Source organism: Ovis aries, chromosome 13, assembly GCF_016772045.2.
Source record: "Ovis aries strain OAR_USU_Benz2616 breed Rambouillet chromosome 13, ARS-UI_Ramb_v3.0, whole genome shotgun sequence".
Lineage (NCBI taxonomy): Eukaryota > Metazoa > Chordata > Mammalia > Artiodactyla > Bovidae > Ovis > Ovis aries.
This window is the reverse complement of record NC_056066.1, coordinates 60775524-60793167: the sequence shown is the minus strand read 5'-3', so window position 1 is coordinate 60793167 and position 17644 is coordinate 60775524. Positions and strand designations below refer to the sequence as shown.

The window sequence follows — 17644 nt, the reverse complement described above, 5'->3', positions numbered from 1 at the left end:
TCATTTTCACAAGGTCTCATCTTCCCAAGTCACACTGTGTGCTCTAAACCGTCTCAAGATAATGACAGTCACTGACAATTTTACCACGTGCAGTTTTAGTGGCTTCGGTTCTATTTTCTGCTGATAATTTCTATCAATAAAAATTATGAACTGGTTCAAAGATAGACAATTCTTTCTTGGTTAAGCCATGAGAAATTTTGGACAATGTTTCTCAGTTACTGTCCTAAAAGGAAAAAAGAAAGATCTCGGGTGTCAAAATGACAAAGGTTCAAAATATCCTGCTGGGCAGGTGGCTGGTGATCTCTCTTGCAGGACTGTTGAGATACAGTGAAATAATCAACTCCTTAGCACCTGGTCAAACAAAATATATTTGGTTCTTTCATGCTAAGGCAGTGGTTGGGCTGTGGTAAGGACTCTTGCAGATGCTGAGGGGGGTGGGATGCGCTAGAACTGGGGGGCTCCTAACCAGCATGGGATTCCCTGGTAGGTCAGCTGGTAAAGAATCCGCCTGCAATCCAGCAGACCCTGGTCCGATTCCTGGGTTGGGAAGATCTCCTGAAGAAGGGATAGGCTACCCACTCCAGTATTCTTAGGCTTCCCTGGTACTCAGACAGTAAAGAATCCACCTGCAACACGGGATCAAACCCAGGTCAGTCAGATCCCCTGGAGGAAGGCATAGCAACCCACTCCAGCATTCTGTCCTGGAGAATCCCCATGGACAGAGAAGCCTGGTGGGCTACAGTCCAGGGGTCGCAGAGTTGGACACAACTGAGTTACTGGCACAACCAGCATGGGAAATGACCTCTCTCACCTGGCCCACCAGGAGAGGAGAGGTCTGTCCACTGGGGAAGGGTGACGAGGTCTGCCACTATCTTGCTGGGCTCGTCAGCCAGGATCTCCAGGACTGGGGGGCTGGGGTGTGGCCCTAGAGCATGGCCTTGTGGGTGAAGCTGGGTGAAGTGGAAGACAACACTGACTTGGCCCCATGTGGCTGTGTGAACTCGAGCCAGCTGCTCTCACTCTCGGTGGGCTCTGGACACACCCCTCGCTCTGGGCATGGCACAGACATGCTCACTTGAACCTTCCCACGCCCCTCCAAGGAGGTACTCCCTGTATCTCCATTTTACAGGTGAAGAAACTGATGCTCAGAGAGCTTGGGTAACTTGAGCCTTGGTTCCAGGTCTGACTGCCTCTTGGGCCCACATTCTTGACTCCCAGGTCCTGCCTCGAGGAACCAGGCCAAACTCCGCCCACTCCCAGGGCTTCCCTGAGGATCCCGCTCTTCCTCTCTGACTGCACCTACAATGCGCACAGACCTTCTGGCTCCTGGCCCGGCCTCTCCCTCATACACCCTCTTCCAGGTTCCGACCTTTCGGAGCTGAGTTCAAGTTGCGTTCCCGCCTTCCGGGAACTTCTCCTGGTCTGCTGACCACCTCAGGCTGAAACCTCAGCCTGAGGATGTACCTCTTCAAGGGGCCAGATGAAGCAGGTTGGGGTCCTTTGCAGTCACAGCCAGGGGATGGGCTGGGGACCCCACTCCCATTGGGTACGCAGCCCCACCTGAGGCCTCCTGGTTTAGTTCCTTCATCCCCACTGAACTGACACAGCACGTGACGATCTGAACAGGGTGGCAGTGAAACGAGGATGGGCTCTGTGGCCACAGAAACTTAGATTTGAATCTTTGCTCTGCTGCTTATCAGCTGTGTCATCCTAGCAAATTTCTTAACCTCTCTGAGCTTCAGTTTCTGAATGTGTCATAGGATTAAAAGCAACAGATTACAATGATAACAACAATGGCTAACAGCTACTGAACACTCGAAAAGCTACTGAAAAGTTTCTACGTGACCAGTGAGAAAGGTATGATCATTTTCCTTCACATTCAGGTGAGGAAATTGAGGACAGAGAGATTAAGTAACCTGCCCAAAGTCACAGGGCTATTAAGTGGCAGAGTCTGGATTCCAAGTCAGGTAGTCAAATTCCGGAGCCTGTGCTCCTAACTTCTCTCAATACTCCCTTGCTCTTACGAGCTGAGACCACAAGTAAGAAGCCAGCTTAGCGCGCAGCAGCCACGACACCCAGCAGGTGGCACCGGCATAACTCATCTCAGTACTGTGACAACTACCACGACATTACTGTTCACAGATAATTTCCCTAACAACCGTGGTGACAAACACCCACCAGACAGTCTTATCCTTCCTTGGAAAGAAACCGTGGCCCAGAGAGGCTCCGGTTCTCGTGCAGGGTTACCCATGCTATAACACGGGGAAAAATTTCCTTGGGTTTTTACAGCCAGGATTCAAACCTGGCTCTGAATGATGCCAAAGGTCATGTTCTCATCCGAGACCCTGTACTGGCTCTTGAGAAAGCTGCTTCATAGGTCGCAGAGATGCCTTCTGACCTGATGGTGTGGGACAGGGCCAGGATTCCCAGCACGAAGAAATACATGGACAGCAAGAGGTTGATGTACTCCTGGGAGAATATCTGAGGCAGAGATACAAAGAGAAACAGGACATCAGGGTTGTTGGAGGCTTTGAGGAAACCAGACTCCCCGCTTTTCTTCTGGAGATGGCCTCCCCACTCTGGAGTTGGGGAACAGTGTTAGGAAGAATCTCAGATGGTACTGGGATGGGGGGCTTTCAGTTTCTATGGCAACAGGAAAAAGGGAAGGACCCTCAAGCCCTCAGATATGCCTCCCCAAGTGGTCACCAAGAGTTGGACACAACTGAGTGACTGAACTGAACTGACTATAGGAGCCTGCAGGTGTGCCCTTGGTGGCTCTACTTGGAGACAGGCAATGGGGTGTGTGTGTGTGTGGCAGTCACAGGGGAGGGGAGCCTGATGTTCGAAGTCCCAAGAGCCATCTGAACCCCAGAACAAACTCTTCCCAGCTTCCTCTCTCTGCTCAAAAGCTGAGGGAGCCTGTGGGTGGCCACCCAGTTACGAGTCACCTGCGCCCTGCTCACTGTGCACCCTCCTGGGCCACCTCTCCCACAGTGATGCCTGAAGCTCTGATGGCAGGCCCTGACAGCTGCTCCGGGGTCTTATTTTGGGTGAACCTGAGGAACGTTCTCTCTCACAGGGCTCCAGAGGCAGTGGCCACATGTTAACTCTGGACTTTGGAAAGGCTCCACAGTCACAGAATCGTATTGTCTTTTGTTATTGTGAGGCCCTCTTACTGGGGGGAAAATAATGTGCTGTGGGGTGGGACACGGGGCCACTGATGACTCTCAAACAAGGCTGTTCTTGGATCTGTCTAAACGCCTGTCTGATCACCTTGCTCCCCTGCTTAACACCTCTCAGCAGGTTCCCTGCTTGAGCTTCCCTACTCAAGTCCGCATCCTCTCCTTGGCTCCTCGTGTCCTCGTAGTGGCCACCGCAGGCCTCTTTGGCTGCAGCTCGTGCCGTGTTTATCTACTGACTGCTAGACTGGTGTCTGTCTCTACCACTTAACAAGCTTGGTGTGCTACGTTCCCACCCGTGGGCGGCCCGCACACATGCCCCTCTGTCTGGGAAGCTCTCTTCTCCTCACTTGGGCTTCTGAGCAGCTTTCCTTGACATGATCTTCATTAATTCAGCTCATGTTTACCGTCTGCTACGTGCCATACGCCGTGCTCAGCATTGGAAGAGGCAGAAAAGTCCCTGCTCTCACGGAGTTCAGGCACCAGAGAGGGAGAATCTCAAGAGATGAACGTGCAACACACCGTCAGCTGGAGATGGGTGCTGAGAAAAGCACCGCAGTGTAAGCAGAGTGGGGGGGAATGTCATTCATGGCCCAGGAAAGCCTCCGACACTTCACCTAGGAGTAGACCCGAAGGCAGTACGGGAGTGGCTGTGAGGATGTCTGGGGGAAGAGCCCTGGAGGCGGTGGGAAGCGTCCTGAAGGGGCTCGTGTTCCCGTGTGCAGGGAACAGTGAGGGTCTGCAGGCCTGGAGCTGAGGGAGGAAGCAGAGCGTCCGGAGACGAGGCTGGGACGGCAGGAGGGAGACGGAAGCTGCAGAGCCATGAAAAAGGCTTTAGATTCGTCTGGGTAAGACACGCTGGTGTTGCAGGGCTGAGGGCAAGGCTGTGACCTGGTCTGATGGCCTGAGAGGATCCCTCTGCAGCTGTGGGGAAGGCACACCCCACAGGGCAGAAGTCCCAGGTGACAGCCCAGCGAAGCGGGCACTGCACGTGGGAGGATGGAGGACGTGACGAGAGGGGGGTCAGACTCCAGCTGTCTGAGCCAGAGAAGCAGGACGCGCCCAGGGCTGCAGGCTGCGGGGGGGAGGGCGTGTCTAGGGTTCTCGGCTGAGCAGCAAGGCAGGTAAGGGGCTGCTGTCTGAGGTGGGGGCTTGGGCAGGGGCAGGTCCTTCCGTGCTGTTCTGGTGCTACAGGCCTCGACTCCACAGCGCTGCCTAGGACTCTCACTGCATGTTTATCTACTGACTGCCAGACTGGTGTCTGTCTGCACCACTTAACAAGCTCCTGGAGGGCAGGGGTGGGCCCGCTGTTTTCCCCACTGCAGTGCCCAGCACCCAGCACAGCACCCGGCGTGTGAGTTCTCAACAGAAACTCGTAGACTGACATCAGTGGCCACAGGGTGAGCGCTCCCACCCGCACAGGCGTGTGGACCGAGTTAACTCGCAAGGATGTGCTCCCCCACCACAGTTCTCTTTCAACACAGGCCTCGGGGAAAAATTTCCCTCTGGCCATGTCTTTGAGCTTCTGGTCAGCTTGACTGTGTGGCCTACGAATTGTGCGCCAATTCTGAACTTGTGCTTCAGCTGCTAGAAGTCAGGGCTATACCCATGTCAGGGGCACTTCTGGCATGAGTATAAGTCTGCAGAGTCTAGAGCACAGGGTCGGGGTAGGGTCCTCGCCCAAAGCTTCCTCGCTTTCTACTATTTTATTCTTTTTTCTCCTTTACCCCAATTTCTTCCTTTATTTTCCTTATACTATTGGATTTAAGCTGCCTCAAAACAATCAGGTTTAAATGAGGTATGATAAGGTAAATTTTATGATCCTGAGAAGTGCAACAAACTCTGGTGCCCTAAGCAGGAGAGGAGGAAAGGGGCCGAGTGAGAAAGTGAGAGCCACTGCTACACAAGCCACATCCAGTGGTCAGTCTGGAGTTTGGGAAGAAACTGGTGCCTGTGATATCCAGGCAGCTGCCTTTCAGAAATCACAACATGACACTCTGGTGACGTGGTGGGGATGGACACTGTGTCCTCTGGCACAAGGCAGGCTGGGGCTTACCTGCCTGGAGAGGAGGACAAGCTGAGCAATAGGTGTTCGGAGCCTTAAATAAAAATGTTCACACCCTCTGCTGCCAGAAATTCCTTTCTGGGGAATCTAGCCTAAGGAGAGAATCCAAAATACTGAACATATTGGGATGGTCCTGAGGCAAAGGCCTGGGTGTGTATTCCTAGCACTTAGTACAGTAGAGACTTGAGAATTTTGCCAAAAGCCAAGTTGGATGCACCGCGCTCACGTACACAGAGCCACGGAGAGATCGCAAGAGTAGAGGGGAGAGGGAAAGGGATCCAGTGCTACGTATGGGGACGAGACTCTCACCAAAGACACACAGACACACTCAGACCATATGCTTTAGAAAAAGACACACATCCAACGACACAAATGCATGAGGGCAGGTGCGTCTGGTGAAGGGAAATGAAGGTGGAAAATGGAGATGGGTGTCAGGGGTGAAGAAAACAAGGAGGGCAGCCTGGTGTGGCTGATGGCGGTGTGCTGTGCACCAAAGCAAGTGAGAAATCCACCTCTTCTCCTGAGGTCCAGGAAAAAAGGAAAAGAAAAAATAGTGAACACCTAATGTTACCTGATGCCTTCTTACTGACAAGAGTAAAAATCAGAACTACGTTATCTGTGTGAAGTGAGGGCGATGCTGTCAGTCAGCCGTGGTGTTATCTGCTTGGAAGGGATATTCTGAAATCATTAAAAGGGGTGGTTCTGATCCAGTAATGAGGAAGCGATGGAACTGGAAACAGGCATTGTTTTTGACTCATCCACAGACTGGGAAAAGTAAAGGATTTTGATGCTGCTCGATGTAGGTGGGAGTACAGGGAAGTCAGCACACTTGTAACTGCTGGAGGGCACATAAACTGGTAAAATCAGAAGGATGTGGCACAATCTGTTCTGATTACCACGTGGAGATGCTGTCTGAGCTGGTAGCCCTACTGCAGATACACCTGACAACACGTGACTGTGCTGAGAGGTGCCCACGACGATGCCCACAGACGGCTACAGTGCTGGGACTTCCCACCGCCGGATGCCCCTCAGGGTGCATCCGTGAAACAGAACCATAAGCAGCTGTTACAGAGAACGAGGCAGAGCTGACGGTGCTCATACAAAAATATCTCCCTGATAAGAACTGTATGTTTGATATATATATTTTATATATATATATATATAGCTGTTTGAAAATTTTTACATAAATGTGGACCTATGCATAACAGAATAACTCACAAGAAACTACGCTGGGGAGAGTATTATGGTTTATTTACATCTCCTCTTAGATTGAAAAGAAAATATTTTTAAACTACATACATGTATTTTTATTTTATTTTTTTGCGTACATGTATTTTTAAAATGTAAATGAAGAGTGACCCTTAAGGAAGGACTTTCGTCGTGGTCCAGTGGTTAGGACTTTGCACTTCCACTGCAGGGAGCACAGGTTCAATCCCTGGTCAGGGAACTAAGACCATGCACAGGCCATGAAGGGTGGCAAAGAAAAAAGAAGTCCTTGAAAATGTTTCAATGACCAGGAAAAAAGTGCTTGTACTGTGTTATTTTTAAAAAAAAGTTATAAAATGACTATAATTACGTTGAAAACATGCTTATGAAAAGTCTGAAAGGAGATGCCAAGGTGTTAATGGTGATGACCTGTGTGTTTTTCTCCTCTGTTTTCTGCATAAATTACTTTCGTCATCAGAAAACAGTACATGTTAGACTAAGATAAAAAGTTTGCGAGTCTGCAGTACATGAGAAAATGCTTATGATGCTTTCAATGTGAAGTGAGGGAAGCAGCTACAGGACTGAACACGCCACGTGGTCACAGCTACAGAGGAACCATGCACGGGAGCAGCAGAGGAAGGACACACCTCCAAAGGGGCTCTGTGACTGTCTCTGGCAGGGGGGTTTTGGATGGCTGCTGTTTTCCCCTTTTTACTTTTCTGTGTTTTCCAGGTTTTCAACACTGAGCCTGTATAACTTTTATTGGGAAAATAAACCTCGATAAATTAAAAAAAAAAGAAAAGCAATTAGTATGATAGAGGTATGTCTGAGACACAGCTATACCCCACCCCAACATGGAGAGTACAAAAACAGAAACCAAAACAGAACAGAACAGAAAGCTCCACGGAGAAGGGAAATAAAGTCTGGTGGGAAGGAGCCCCCCGACATCACAGCAGGGAAGTGGGTCGAGGGGTGAATTGTTATTACTTTTCTGCTCTTTATTTTCTATAAATGAACATGCATGTCTCCTGTGATGGGAAAAACAGAACAAAATAAAATAAAGTTATTTAAACCAAATGACACACCAGGTGACAAAGGACTTACTTTGAAAAACAGGTAGAGTCCCAAGAGCGTGCAGCTGGCGATGATGGGGAACCGGGCGGCGTCCCGGCTGGTGATGGTCTCGGGCATGTCCGAGGCGTTCTAGATGAAAGGAAGGCCGTGCTGAGAGAAGGGAGTGGTTCTGGCCTGCAAGGGTTGGACGCTGGTGGGAACTTGGTGCCACGACAGCTCATTCATCTCCCTGCTTTCTGCCTGGTCACTGAGGTGCCTCAGGGGTCCCCATGTTTTCCTGACTCAAGGCTTTGCTAGTGCTGTTCCCTCTGCCAGGGCTACCGTCTATCCACCCTGGGGCAGGATGCTCTGATCCCACCACTGACTTGCCATTGAAGAGACTGGGACCCCGACAGGGACAGTCCTGGGAGGACCCAGTGCATGTGTGGCAGAGGCAGCGGGCACCTAACAACTGGAAGAGAACACACTGGACCCTGGCGACAGGACAGCAGCCCTCAGCCGCATGAGGGCTGCTTCCAGTCTCCCTACAGATTAGCTGAGGCATAAAGACAGCCAGTCTTTTATCCAGCAGGTAGTGAATATTCTAAGTGGAAACAGACCAACCACAAAACAAAACTAACAATGGCTAAAACTGAGCATTGGGAAGACAACAACTGCAAGGAGAAGCAAATCTTGACAAAACTCAAACTCAAGAAGCGTGACTGGGAAAATGAATCTGGTCAGAGTACAAGCCACAGTTAAACTCACAATGGCAGACACAATAGCTAGCAGCAATGGGATCTGGGTATAGAGCTGACAAAGGATAAATACTTACATGAAACAACTGAATGCAAGCAAAATCAGTTCAGTACTATTAAAATGGGAAAAAATGGAACTAACAGTACTGCACAGAAAGTTAAATTAGCTCCATGGAATTCATGGCAAAAAGACTTCCTAATGAAAATCCATATTGGTGTAATTCTGGTTGTTGTTTAGTCATTAAGGCGTGTTTGACTCTTTGCAGCCCCATGAACTGTAGCCCACCAGGCTCCTCTGACATGGGATTTTCCAGGCAAGAATACTGGAGTAGGTTGCCATTTCCTTCTCCAATAATTCTGTTTAAATTTATATTAAAAACCATTTAAAATATAAATCTAAAAGTCAAAAGCTTTCAGGACCACTTCTATGCTCACAGTCCACAAGGACCCAGCGACCGTCACGGCACGACGATGCACCTAGAGTGACTGCTCTAACAATGGCTTGCTGGGTGACTCAGGCAGATCGTGTGCTCTCTGAGCCTCAGTTCACTTATCTGTCAAACCGAACGGCAATATCTATAGCTTTCCCTGGTGGCTCAGACCGTAAAGCATCTGCCTGCAATGTGAGACATCCAGGTTCGATCCCTAGGTTGGGAAGATCCCCTGGAGAAGGAAATGGCAACCCACTCCAGTACTCTTGCCTTGGAAATTCCATGGATGGAGGAGCCTGGTGGGCTACAGTCCATGGGGTCACAAAGAGTCAGACATGACTGAGCAACTTCACTTAAAAGGGCCAAGAGGCTTAAATCAAATGAGATGTCAAAGAGCCTGGCAAACTGTAAAGTACTGTGGCTGTCTAAGGAGCTGTGATTATCAGGGAGGGGCAAGTGGGGAGGCCCTAAGCCAAACCCCAAAATAGGCATGGCTGCATTATAGCCCTGTAGCCTAGGCAGGGCTGAGGGAGATCCTTCCCTCTGGAAGGACCAGGTAGCTGTGTGAGTCACTCTCTGGCAGCTCCACTAGGAGCAGATGAGCAATTATGACATAGAGAGGCAGGCCCATCTTCCTTCCTTCCTCCCAGTCCTTGATTTCTGCATTTGGCAGCACTGTGTGGTACTGCTAAATTGCTTCAGTCGTGTCTGACTCTGTGCGACCCCACAGATGGCAGCCCACCAGGCTCCCCCGTCCCTGGGATTCTCCAGGCAAGAATACTGGAGTGGGTTGCCATTTCCTTCTCCAATGCATGAAAGAGAAAAGTGAAAGTGAAGTCGCTCAGTCGTGTCCAACTCTTTAGTGACCCCATGGACTGCAGCCTACCAGGCTTCTCCATCCATGGATTTTCCAGGCAATAGTACTGGAGTGGGGTGCCACTGCCTTCTCCGACTGTGTGGTAGGGAGTGGGCAAATTCATGGCCCTCTCAGTGGACCTCCATAGAGTGACTGTATTTCCTGTGTAGCAGCAGGGTGGGCACAAAACTAAATGAGCTCCCGACCTTAAAGTGTTCACAGGCAGGTAGGCCAAGACCTTGACGTGTAAACAGAATATCCCCGAGTAGCGTGACCCGTGGTAGAACTGCCGCGATACGTGGCACGAGTACCCCGTGGTGGAGGGAGGGCTCTGACGTCAGCGGGCCCAGCCCCACTGCCAGCTCTGCTTCTTCCCAGCGGCGGGACCTTGGGCAAGTCATTTTCTTTCTCAGATCCTCAATTTCCTCAGCTGTAAAATGGGTTGCCAGGATTCAGTGATTTTTGCATTGGAAGTACTTAGTGTTGTGGCTTGCGTTTCCCACAAGTTGTACAAACTATCATGATTATGTACAAGGGAGTCAAGTGAAAGTGGACAGGATACTACTTCGAGGAAGCAGGGAGTGTCAGAGGTGGTTAGAGCAGATATTACTTAAGCAAAGCTGTGAAGGCCAAGCACAGGGTCTGGTATGCAGCAGGAGCCAGATAAATGCTGACTGAGTTGAGGAGTCTGCTTTGCGTACAAGGAAGGGAAGCATTTACAGGCAGAGGGACCTGCAGATGCAGGGCACGTGGTGTGAAAGGACCCACAGCCTCTGGCATCACCTGCAAACCAGCATCCCTGCTCATTTCCACACATTCACTTCAATTCAGCCCAGGATTCTGGGTGGGAATAGGCTCAGTATCATTTGATGGCAAACCAGGCTGGACAGATGCTCCACCACACAGTCAAATCTGGTCTTCTGTGTGTGACTGTTAGAAACACCCCATGTGCAATGTTGAGTCAGCACAGAAGACTTGAAATCTGACTGACCAGGACAGTAACACGGACAACATTTACTGAGGGCTTTCTAGGTGCCACGCATTCTAGGTGCTTTACATGATTTCATCCTCACAATAACCCCAGGCAGCAGGGACTTTTATACCTCCATTTTACAGATAAGGAAACCGAGGCTCAGAGAGATGATGTAACTCGCTTTAAGGTCACACAGCTGGCCAAGAGGCAGAGCCAGAAGGTATGCTGAGGCAGTCTGGTTCCACAGTCCAAATTCTTGGCTATCACCCCCTAGAAGTCCTCTGCCTTTCCTATCTGGAAATTTCTGCTGGAAAGTTATGTCAAAATGCTCAGGGGGCCTGTGACCTTTCTGAGGAACAGAATCCTGGCAGCAACAGAATCTCTGTAGTTACAAAAATACTAGAAGTTGGCCAGATTCTCCACAGATTCAATTTAGATTTTTAAACTAGATGTTCGTATGCAAATGCAATGGCTCCTGGGGTGGGTTTGAGTGGCTGGGAGCTGACACAAACAGCAGAAATAAATTCAGCTTCCAGTGACACTCTGGATGCTTGGTTATCAGGGCGGAAGCAAGAGCAGCAAAGGAAGAAGGATGCCAACTTCGCTGAAGTCGTTGGCTCTGCTGGAGCTCTGGGAGTTCTGCTTCCCGGCCATGCCCTACAAAGGATCTGGGACTCATGGGCCATTCTGGCGCCCCCGGTCTCCTCTCCTCACTGTGTGTGCCTTTCCCAAACTACACCCACCCCAGGCCTTCACCCTCCACTGCAGGCTCCATGAGCACCACCTCACCAGCCCCCTTCCCGCCTGCCCCCTCCTCTATCAGGAGCTCTTTCTGAAGGACCTGATCGCATCGCACAACAGCTCAGAAACCTCTGGTAATGGGCTACCAAGCAACCATTAAATGAGAGTCAAGGTCACTGCTGGCGGGAGTATCAACTGGTACCACCTCTGCCCTAGACAATTTGATGAAAGCCATCTAAATTAAACATGCACAGAGCCTCTGACCCAGCTAATCGATTTCAAGGAATTTATCCTACAAATACACAGAGCAACGTGAAGTAACAAATGTATAATGAGATTAATTTCAGCATGGCTTATGACAGCAGAAGACTGACACAAACTGACTGACCAGTGGAGGACTCCAAATCAGGCGTCCTCACACTTGAGCACGTCAGAACTGGCAGTAGGGCCTGTGAACAGACATGTGTTTCTAACAAGTTTCCAGGTGATGCTGATGCTGCTGGTACAGGGATCACACTTTGAGAATCACGGCTGTGGGTACAGGGGGACACCATACAGCTATCAAAGAACAGAGCTTCTCCATGCGTACTGCTGTGTTAGATCTGAAGCATGTAAGTGGTGGAGACAGCAAGGTGCAAACAAGAGTGTGTCTACAACGAAATGCGGGCTTCCCCAGTAACAAATCTGCGTGGAACGTAGGAGACGCACCAGGAGCCATGGGTTCGATCCCCAGGTTGGGAAGATTCCCTGGAAAAGGAAATGGCAACCCACTCCAATATTCTTGCCTGGAAAATCCAATGGACAGAGAAGCCTGGTGGGCCACAGTCCACTGGGCCTCAAAGAGTCAGACACCACTGAGCGACTAAACTACAGAACGAACAAAGTGCAACAGTTATAGAGCAAAGGTGGGGGAAGCGTGTGCTTATTTACTTGCAAAGGCACATACACCTCTTGATGGATACCCAAGAAAGAGGCAGTAGAGGATGCCCCTGGGGAGGGAAACTGGGCAGCTGGGCTGGGAGGGAGACTTTGCTCAGTCCTTCTGGAATTCTATACCATGGGTGTGTGTAACCTACCCTCCCCACCATAAAACAAGATAGGTCTACATGTACTGACACAGGAGAATGACCAAGACATACTGCTGCATTGGAAAAAAAAAAAAAAAAGAAGAATCAGGTTTCAGAGCAGTATGTACTGCAAAATCCCATTTTTATAAAAATAAACTTACATACGTATACACACACGGGCACGTACATGTCTGTATACACGCAGAAAAAGGTGGGAAAGGATGAGCACCAAACAGCTACCAGGGTCACTTCCAAGGAAGTGGTATGGGGCGGGGATTTCCTTCATGCTTCTGTGTTGCCTGAACTTTTACAAACACAAAACATGTAGTGGCTATGAAGATTGGCTGCTGCGCTGCCTTCGGGATTCCGTACCTCAGAAAGGCTGCAGGTTCCTGGAGCATCTTGTTACCTCACCCCAGCACCTGTGCTGGACTCGCATCAAACTGCTCACCGCCTCCCAGAACACACCTGTGGTCCCACATCTCCCTCTCCTGCCCCGCCTGCTGAGTTCTTGCCCACCCTGGCAAAGATCACGGCAGCCTCCTTGAGCATGCGGCTGGTCACACAGCTATCTCTCGTTGGGGACTGAGTTCTGTGAGGGCAAGGCTTGGCCTCTTCATCTGGCACTCCTGGTAGCCAGCCAGGGCCTGGCACAAACCAGGAGACCAGTCCAGCTGGCTGGGGGGCTCCTCTGAGTTACCAGCCAAAGGCCTTTGAATCGATCTGACGAGTAGCTGTCCCTTTTGGCAACACAGGTCTCAGACAGGGACAGGCATTGCTCTCGCATGGCTCCGCCCACGGCTACTTCCTCCCAGCACACTCCTGGACGCTTCACCTTCTCCTCCCATGATTTCACAACTCACTCTGTCTGTCACGGACAACTTGGCTCCAGGGAGAATTTTGTCCTCACATGCCCTCTCTCAGCTGGCTGTGGGGGTCCAACACTAGTGGGAAATCAAAATTCCTCGGCCCCCAAGCTAACTTTTCTCCCCTTGCCAAATGATCACAGAAACATGACTCAGGGCAGAAAATGGGAGTCATTTAGCCTCTCCTCTCCCCAGGCCAAAATGCCACTTGTATGATGCAGGCAACTGCATCCAGGAGAGAGCCCAGGAGTAGGAACAGCTGGTTCTGCCCCTAACTGGCAGAGAAATCATTTCTTTGCTTCCCAGTTTCTCTATACAATGGTGATAATAAAACTGGCTCTGCCTGCCTCAGTCAGTACCTGGGAGAACCAGAGTGAAGGCTTGTAAGCTTTAGGATACCCTGGTGGTTGGAGGCTACTAATGGTCAAGCTGTTTGCAACTCCATACAGTTTTCCAGTCCCCTTGTCTCTCAGGAGATGCTGGGGAGAGGTATTTAGATCTAAAGCTCTCTCCCATTCTTACCCTCTGCTCCAGCCACTCCAGACCTCCCACCAACTCCTAAACTGCCGTGTGCAGCTACTTCCCTAGTTTCCTTTGCTTCGAATGTCTTCTGGCTGAAATTCAACCTCTACATGAAGGCTCGAGTCCACCTCCAGCACAAAGCTGCCCTGCCCAGCCCCAGGCGTGCTCAATCTTCTCCCTAAACCCTGCAGCACTACTTGTATTACAGTCTCAGATCTAGTTATTCCCCGCTCATCCAGACACCTAAACTCCTTGGTGATAGGGCTCTGACCCACTCATCTTTGCAGCATCCCTCTGTCCTGGACAACAGTGGAGGTTCAGGAAATTCTGTTGTTTGGAAGATGTTTTCTAAAGAGATTAGTAATCCATGTGTAGAAGGTGCTATGGAGAATTACTCAAGTTTGGGGAGCCCCTCACATCAAGTGCCTAGCTCATTCCATGCTGCCCTTCAGTTCCTTTGTCCTGATCTATTTCAGAACTTCTCCCTGCACCAAGTGTTTGCGTGTATGGCACAACAGGGAGGCTACCTGAACACTGCTTAAAAGAGGCAGAACAGTAAGGCAGATGGGGCCATCTAAGCCATGCCTGACCAATCCCCTCTGCATCTGAGCTAGAGGGAACCAGCAGAAAGTTCTCCGATCTTGGGAAAGAAAGGTGGCAGGCCCCAGCCACTGCTCAAGTTGGGTAATGTTTCGAGAACCTGGGTTTGAGCAGTTTCAAAAGCGGCAGCTGTTTTGTGGATCTGCCCTCCTTGGGTAAGAGAGCTTCCGCTAAGGTTCAACTTCAGGTTTGGGTGGGGGAGGAGCAGCAGGGAGCGGCAGATCAGGAACTGGTGGAGGACGACTGACAGGCCTACAGGAAGCGAGAAGCCATTGGTGCAAAAGGCTAGAGAGAGCTTCCTATAGAGAGGGAGGGTGGGAGGAAGGAAGTCTGGAGGTGGAAAGCCCTGGGATCCTCTTAGGTATACAACAGGACAGATGTTGAAGACCAGGGATGGAGCCTGGCCCAGTCTTACAAGAGAGGCCAACGGCAGCTCACTAACTCAGCTGAGTTACTCCAATTTGGTGGAAGGACTGTCTTAAGGGGCATGAAGAGAGGAGCTACTCTGAGGTAGGGTCAGGGTCTGGGGTGGGAACAGGGTTAGGAATAGGGTCTGGGCTCAGGCTAGGATAGGTCCAAGCTTGAGTGTTATGCAAGGAAGAGGAAACCAGCAGACTTGGGGTCTATGGTTAAAATAGAGAGGCACCAAAGTGCCAAGTTTTGAGGAGCTGGCTGGCTGACTGGAACTGGTTCCAGAAAGTGATACAAAAAAACTGGGGCCTGAGCTAGCGGTTCTAGGAGTTAATATTTCTGTGTTACTTTTTTTGTTTTTGAGGTGGGGCAAGGGCCTGATCTGTACTCTGTGGGTCACAGATCCCAGCCAGACAGGTGTGAGAGCCTAGGGATGAAACTGGGTTCCAGAACTTACCCGGGGAGGGGGGTACGGTGAGGAAGAAGAGACTGTACCATTCAGATGTGAGGACCAGCGCCCCAGCAGGTGCAGAGGGATGCTGACCCAGAGCCTGGGATGCGGCGAGTGTCCCAGGTGGAATGTGCAGCGACAGCCGAGGGTGAAGGTGGTCTGGCCGGGACCAGCAGGCTCAAAACAGTGCTCGAATTATAGTGTGAGGGTCTGCTAACAGTGCTTCCAGCACGACGCACAGAGGGAGGGACGCGTCAAGGTGCGAACGGGGATGGAAGCCAGTCCCTATTTGAGGAAGGGGTCAGTTCGGGCACCTGGTTCGCGGATGGGTGCCCACATCCTAAGGCACCTAAGGTCAGCCCCGGGATGTGGACCTGGGGTGGGGAAGCAGTGGTGGGCGATATTGGCAAGGGTCAGTGTCCTGACAGAGGAGGTGTCTGTCCCGTCTAGGGCGGGGGTAGGGGGAGGGTCCGTGTCAGCCGTGTCAGGGTGGGAGGTGGACAGCGGCCGGTTTTGCCGCGGACCCTACCTTGCCGCGGGCACAGCGCACGGAACGCAGGGCGCCGAAGAAGATGGGCAGTAGCGCCATGAGCAAGAGGCTGCCGTAGGCCAGCGCGATGCCTTCTGGCGTGGAAGGGGGTCGCGTCGTGCCGTTGGTTGAGCCGCCTGCCTCGGCGCTGCCGTTATGCGGGTCGCTGACGGCCGAGTCCATGGCGAAGCTGCGCTCGGAGTCCGACTCCAGCTCCGGCCGCTGCAGCGGAGACGCAGAGAGAAAGATCCGGCGCTGTGGGGAAAGCCACGTTCTCCTAAAGAAACAGGAAGTGACGTGCCTCCCTCGCCGGCCCGCGCCGCGCACGCGTGCGCGTTCATGTCTCCACGCCCGCGCGCCCTCTAGCGGAGGCGGAGGGCCAGGAGGCCTGTTGCTAAGCAACATGCTGGTGGTAGGGAAAGGAGCTCTGGACCACTGCAGGGGGCATCCACTCCGAGGGAGACCTGAGGACCCTATTCCCCATTCCCACTCAATCTCCTTAATCCCGGGATGTCCAAGTCCCCGAAATTCCTAATAAGAAAGTGAAGAGGAACTAAAAAGCCTCTTGATAAAAGTGAAAGAGGAGAGTGAAAAAGTTGGCTTAAAGCTCAGCATTCAGAAAACGAAGATCATGGTATCTGGTCCCATCACTTCATGGGAAATAGATGGGGAAACAGTGGAAACAGTGTCAGACTTTATTTGTTTGGGCTCCAAAATCACTGCAGATGGTGACTGCAGCCATGAAATTAAAAGATGCTCACTCCTTGGAAGAAAAGTTATGACCAACCTAGATTGCATATTCAAAAGCAGAGACATTACTTTGCCAACAAAGGTCCGTCTAGTCAAAGGCTATGGTTTTTGCAGTGGTCATGTATGGACGTGAGAGTTGGACTGTGAAGAAAGTTGAGCGCCGAAGAATTGATGGTTTTGAACTGTGGTGTTGGAGAAGACTCTTGAGAGTCCCTTGGACAGCAAGGAGATCCAACCAGTCCATTCTGAAGGAGATCAGCCCTGGGATTTCTTTGGAGGGAATGATGCTAAAGCTGAAACTCCAGTACTTTGGCCACCTCATGCAGAGCTGACTCATTGGAAAAGACTCTCATGCTGGGAGGGATTGGGGGTAGGAGGAGAAGGGGGCGACAGAGGATGAGATGGCTGGATGGCATTACGGACTTGATGGACGTGAGTCTGAGTGAACTCTGGGAGTTGGTGATGGACAGGGAGGCCTGGTGTGCTGCGATTCATGGGGTCGCAAAGAGTTGGACACGACTGAGCGACTGAACTGAACTGAACAATTTGTTTACACATGCATGCATTCATCCAATATTTAATCATCCCCTCATTCCTTAAACACTGAGTATCCCATTATATTACAGGCACTGTCCTAGGCTCTGGAGACACAGAAGGGAACAAAATAGGCAAAAGTCAGTCCCTGCTCTCATGAAGCTTGCATTTTTAGTGTGATGGGAGGGGGTGTTGGGAGGACAAGAAATAAAATGAATAAAAATAAAACAAAATCGATATAACTGTGTAGTTATATGTTACATAGCATGTTAAGATGGAGAAGGAAATGGCAACCCACTCTAGTGTTCTTGCCTGGAGAATCCCAGGGACGGTGGAGCCTGATGAGCTGCCGTCTATGGGGTCGCACAGAGTCGGACACGACAGAAGCGACTTAGCAGCAGCAGCATGTTAAGAGCGATTGATAATTTAGAGAGACCTCTCTCTTTAGGAATCTAGTGAATATTTGTATATGGCTTGGGCCAGAGTGGTTCTAGCCGGTTCCAGGGGACAAAGGTCAGGAGGCTGGCTTTGCTGATGGCCAGGCCTGTGGGGGTCCCAGTGTCAAGTGTGTTCAGGGGTGAGGAGAGGGTGTGGGGAGGAGTGACTTGGGCTTGGGTGCATGCCTGGACTGTCTGGGGTTCCTGGCTCTGCT

The 17644-nt window shown here is 50.9% G+C and overlaps 1 protein-coding gene across 7 annotated transcripts in view; it reads right to left on the bottom strand.

Moving 5' to 3' along the window:
* HM13 (histocompatibility minor 13) overlaps nt 1-15987 on the bottom strand; it is a 38981-nt gene extending 22994 nt beyond the window's left edge. For 5 of the 7 annotated variants that reach the window (XR_003591258.3, XR_003591259.3, XM_027977047.2 and 2 more), the window contains exons 1-3: nt 15709-15987; nt 7555-7653; nt 2399-2481 (exon numbers count right to left, since the gene is read on the bottom strand). Coding sequence is in view for 3 of the 7 variants with exons in the window: in XM_027977047.2 (XP_027832848.1) it covers nt 2399-2481; nt 7555-7653; nt 15709-15891 (365 nt within the window). In the remaining 4 variants the exon portion in view is untranslated. The remainder of the gene's footprint in view (nt 1-2398; nt 2482-7554; nt 7654-15708) is intronic. The other 2 variants (XR_006055672.2, XR_006055673.2) reach the window with 1 other exon arrangement.
* Between the last annotated feature and the right edge of the window lie 1657 nt (nt 15988-17644).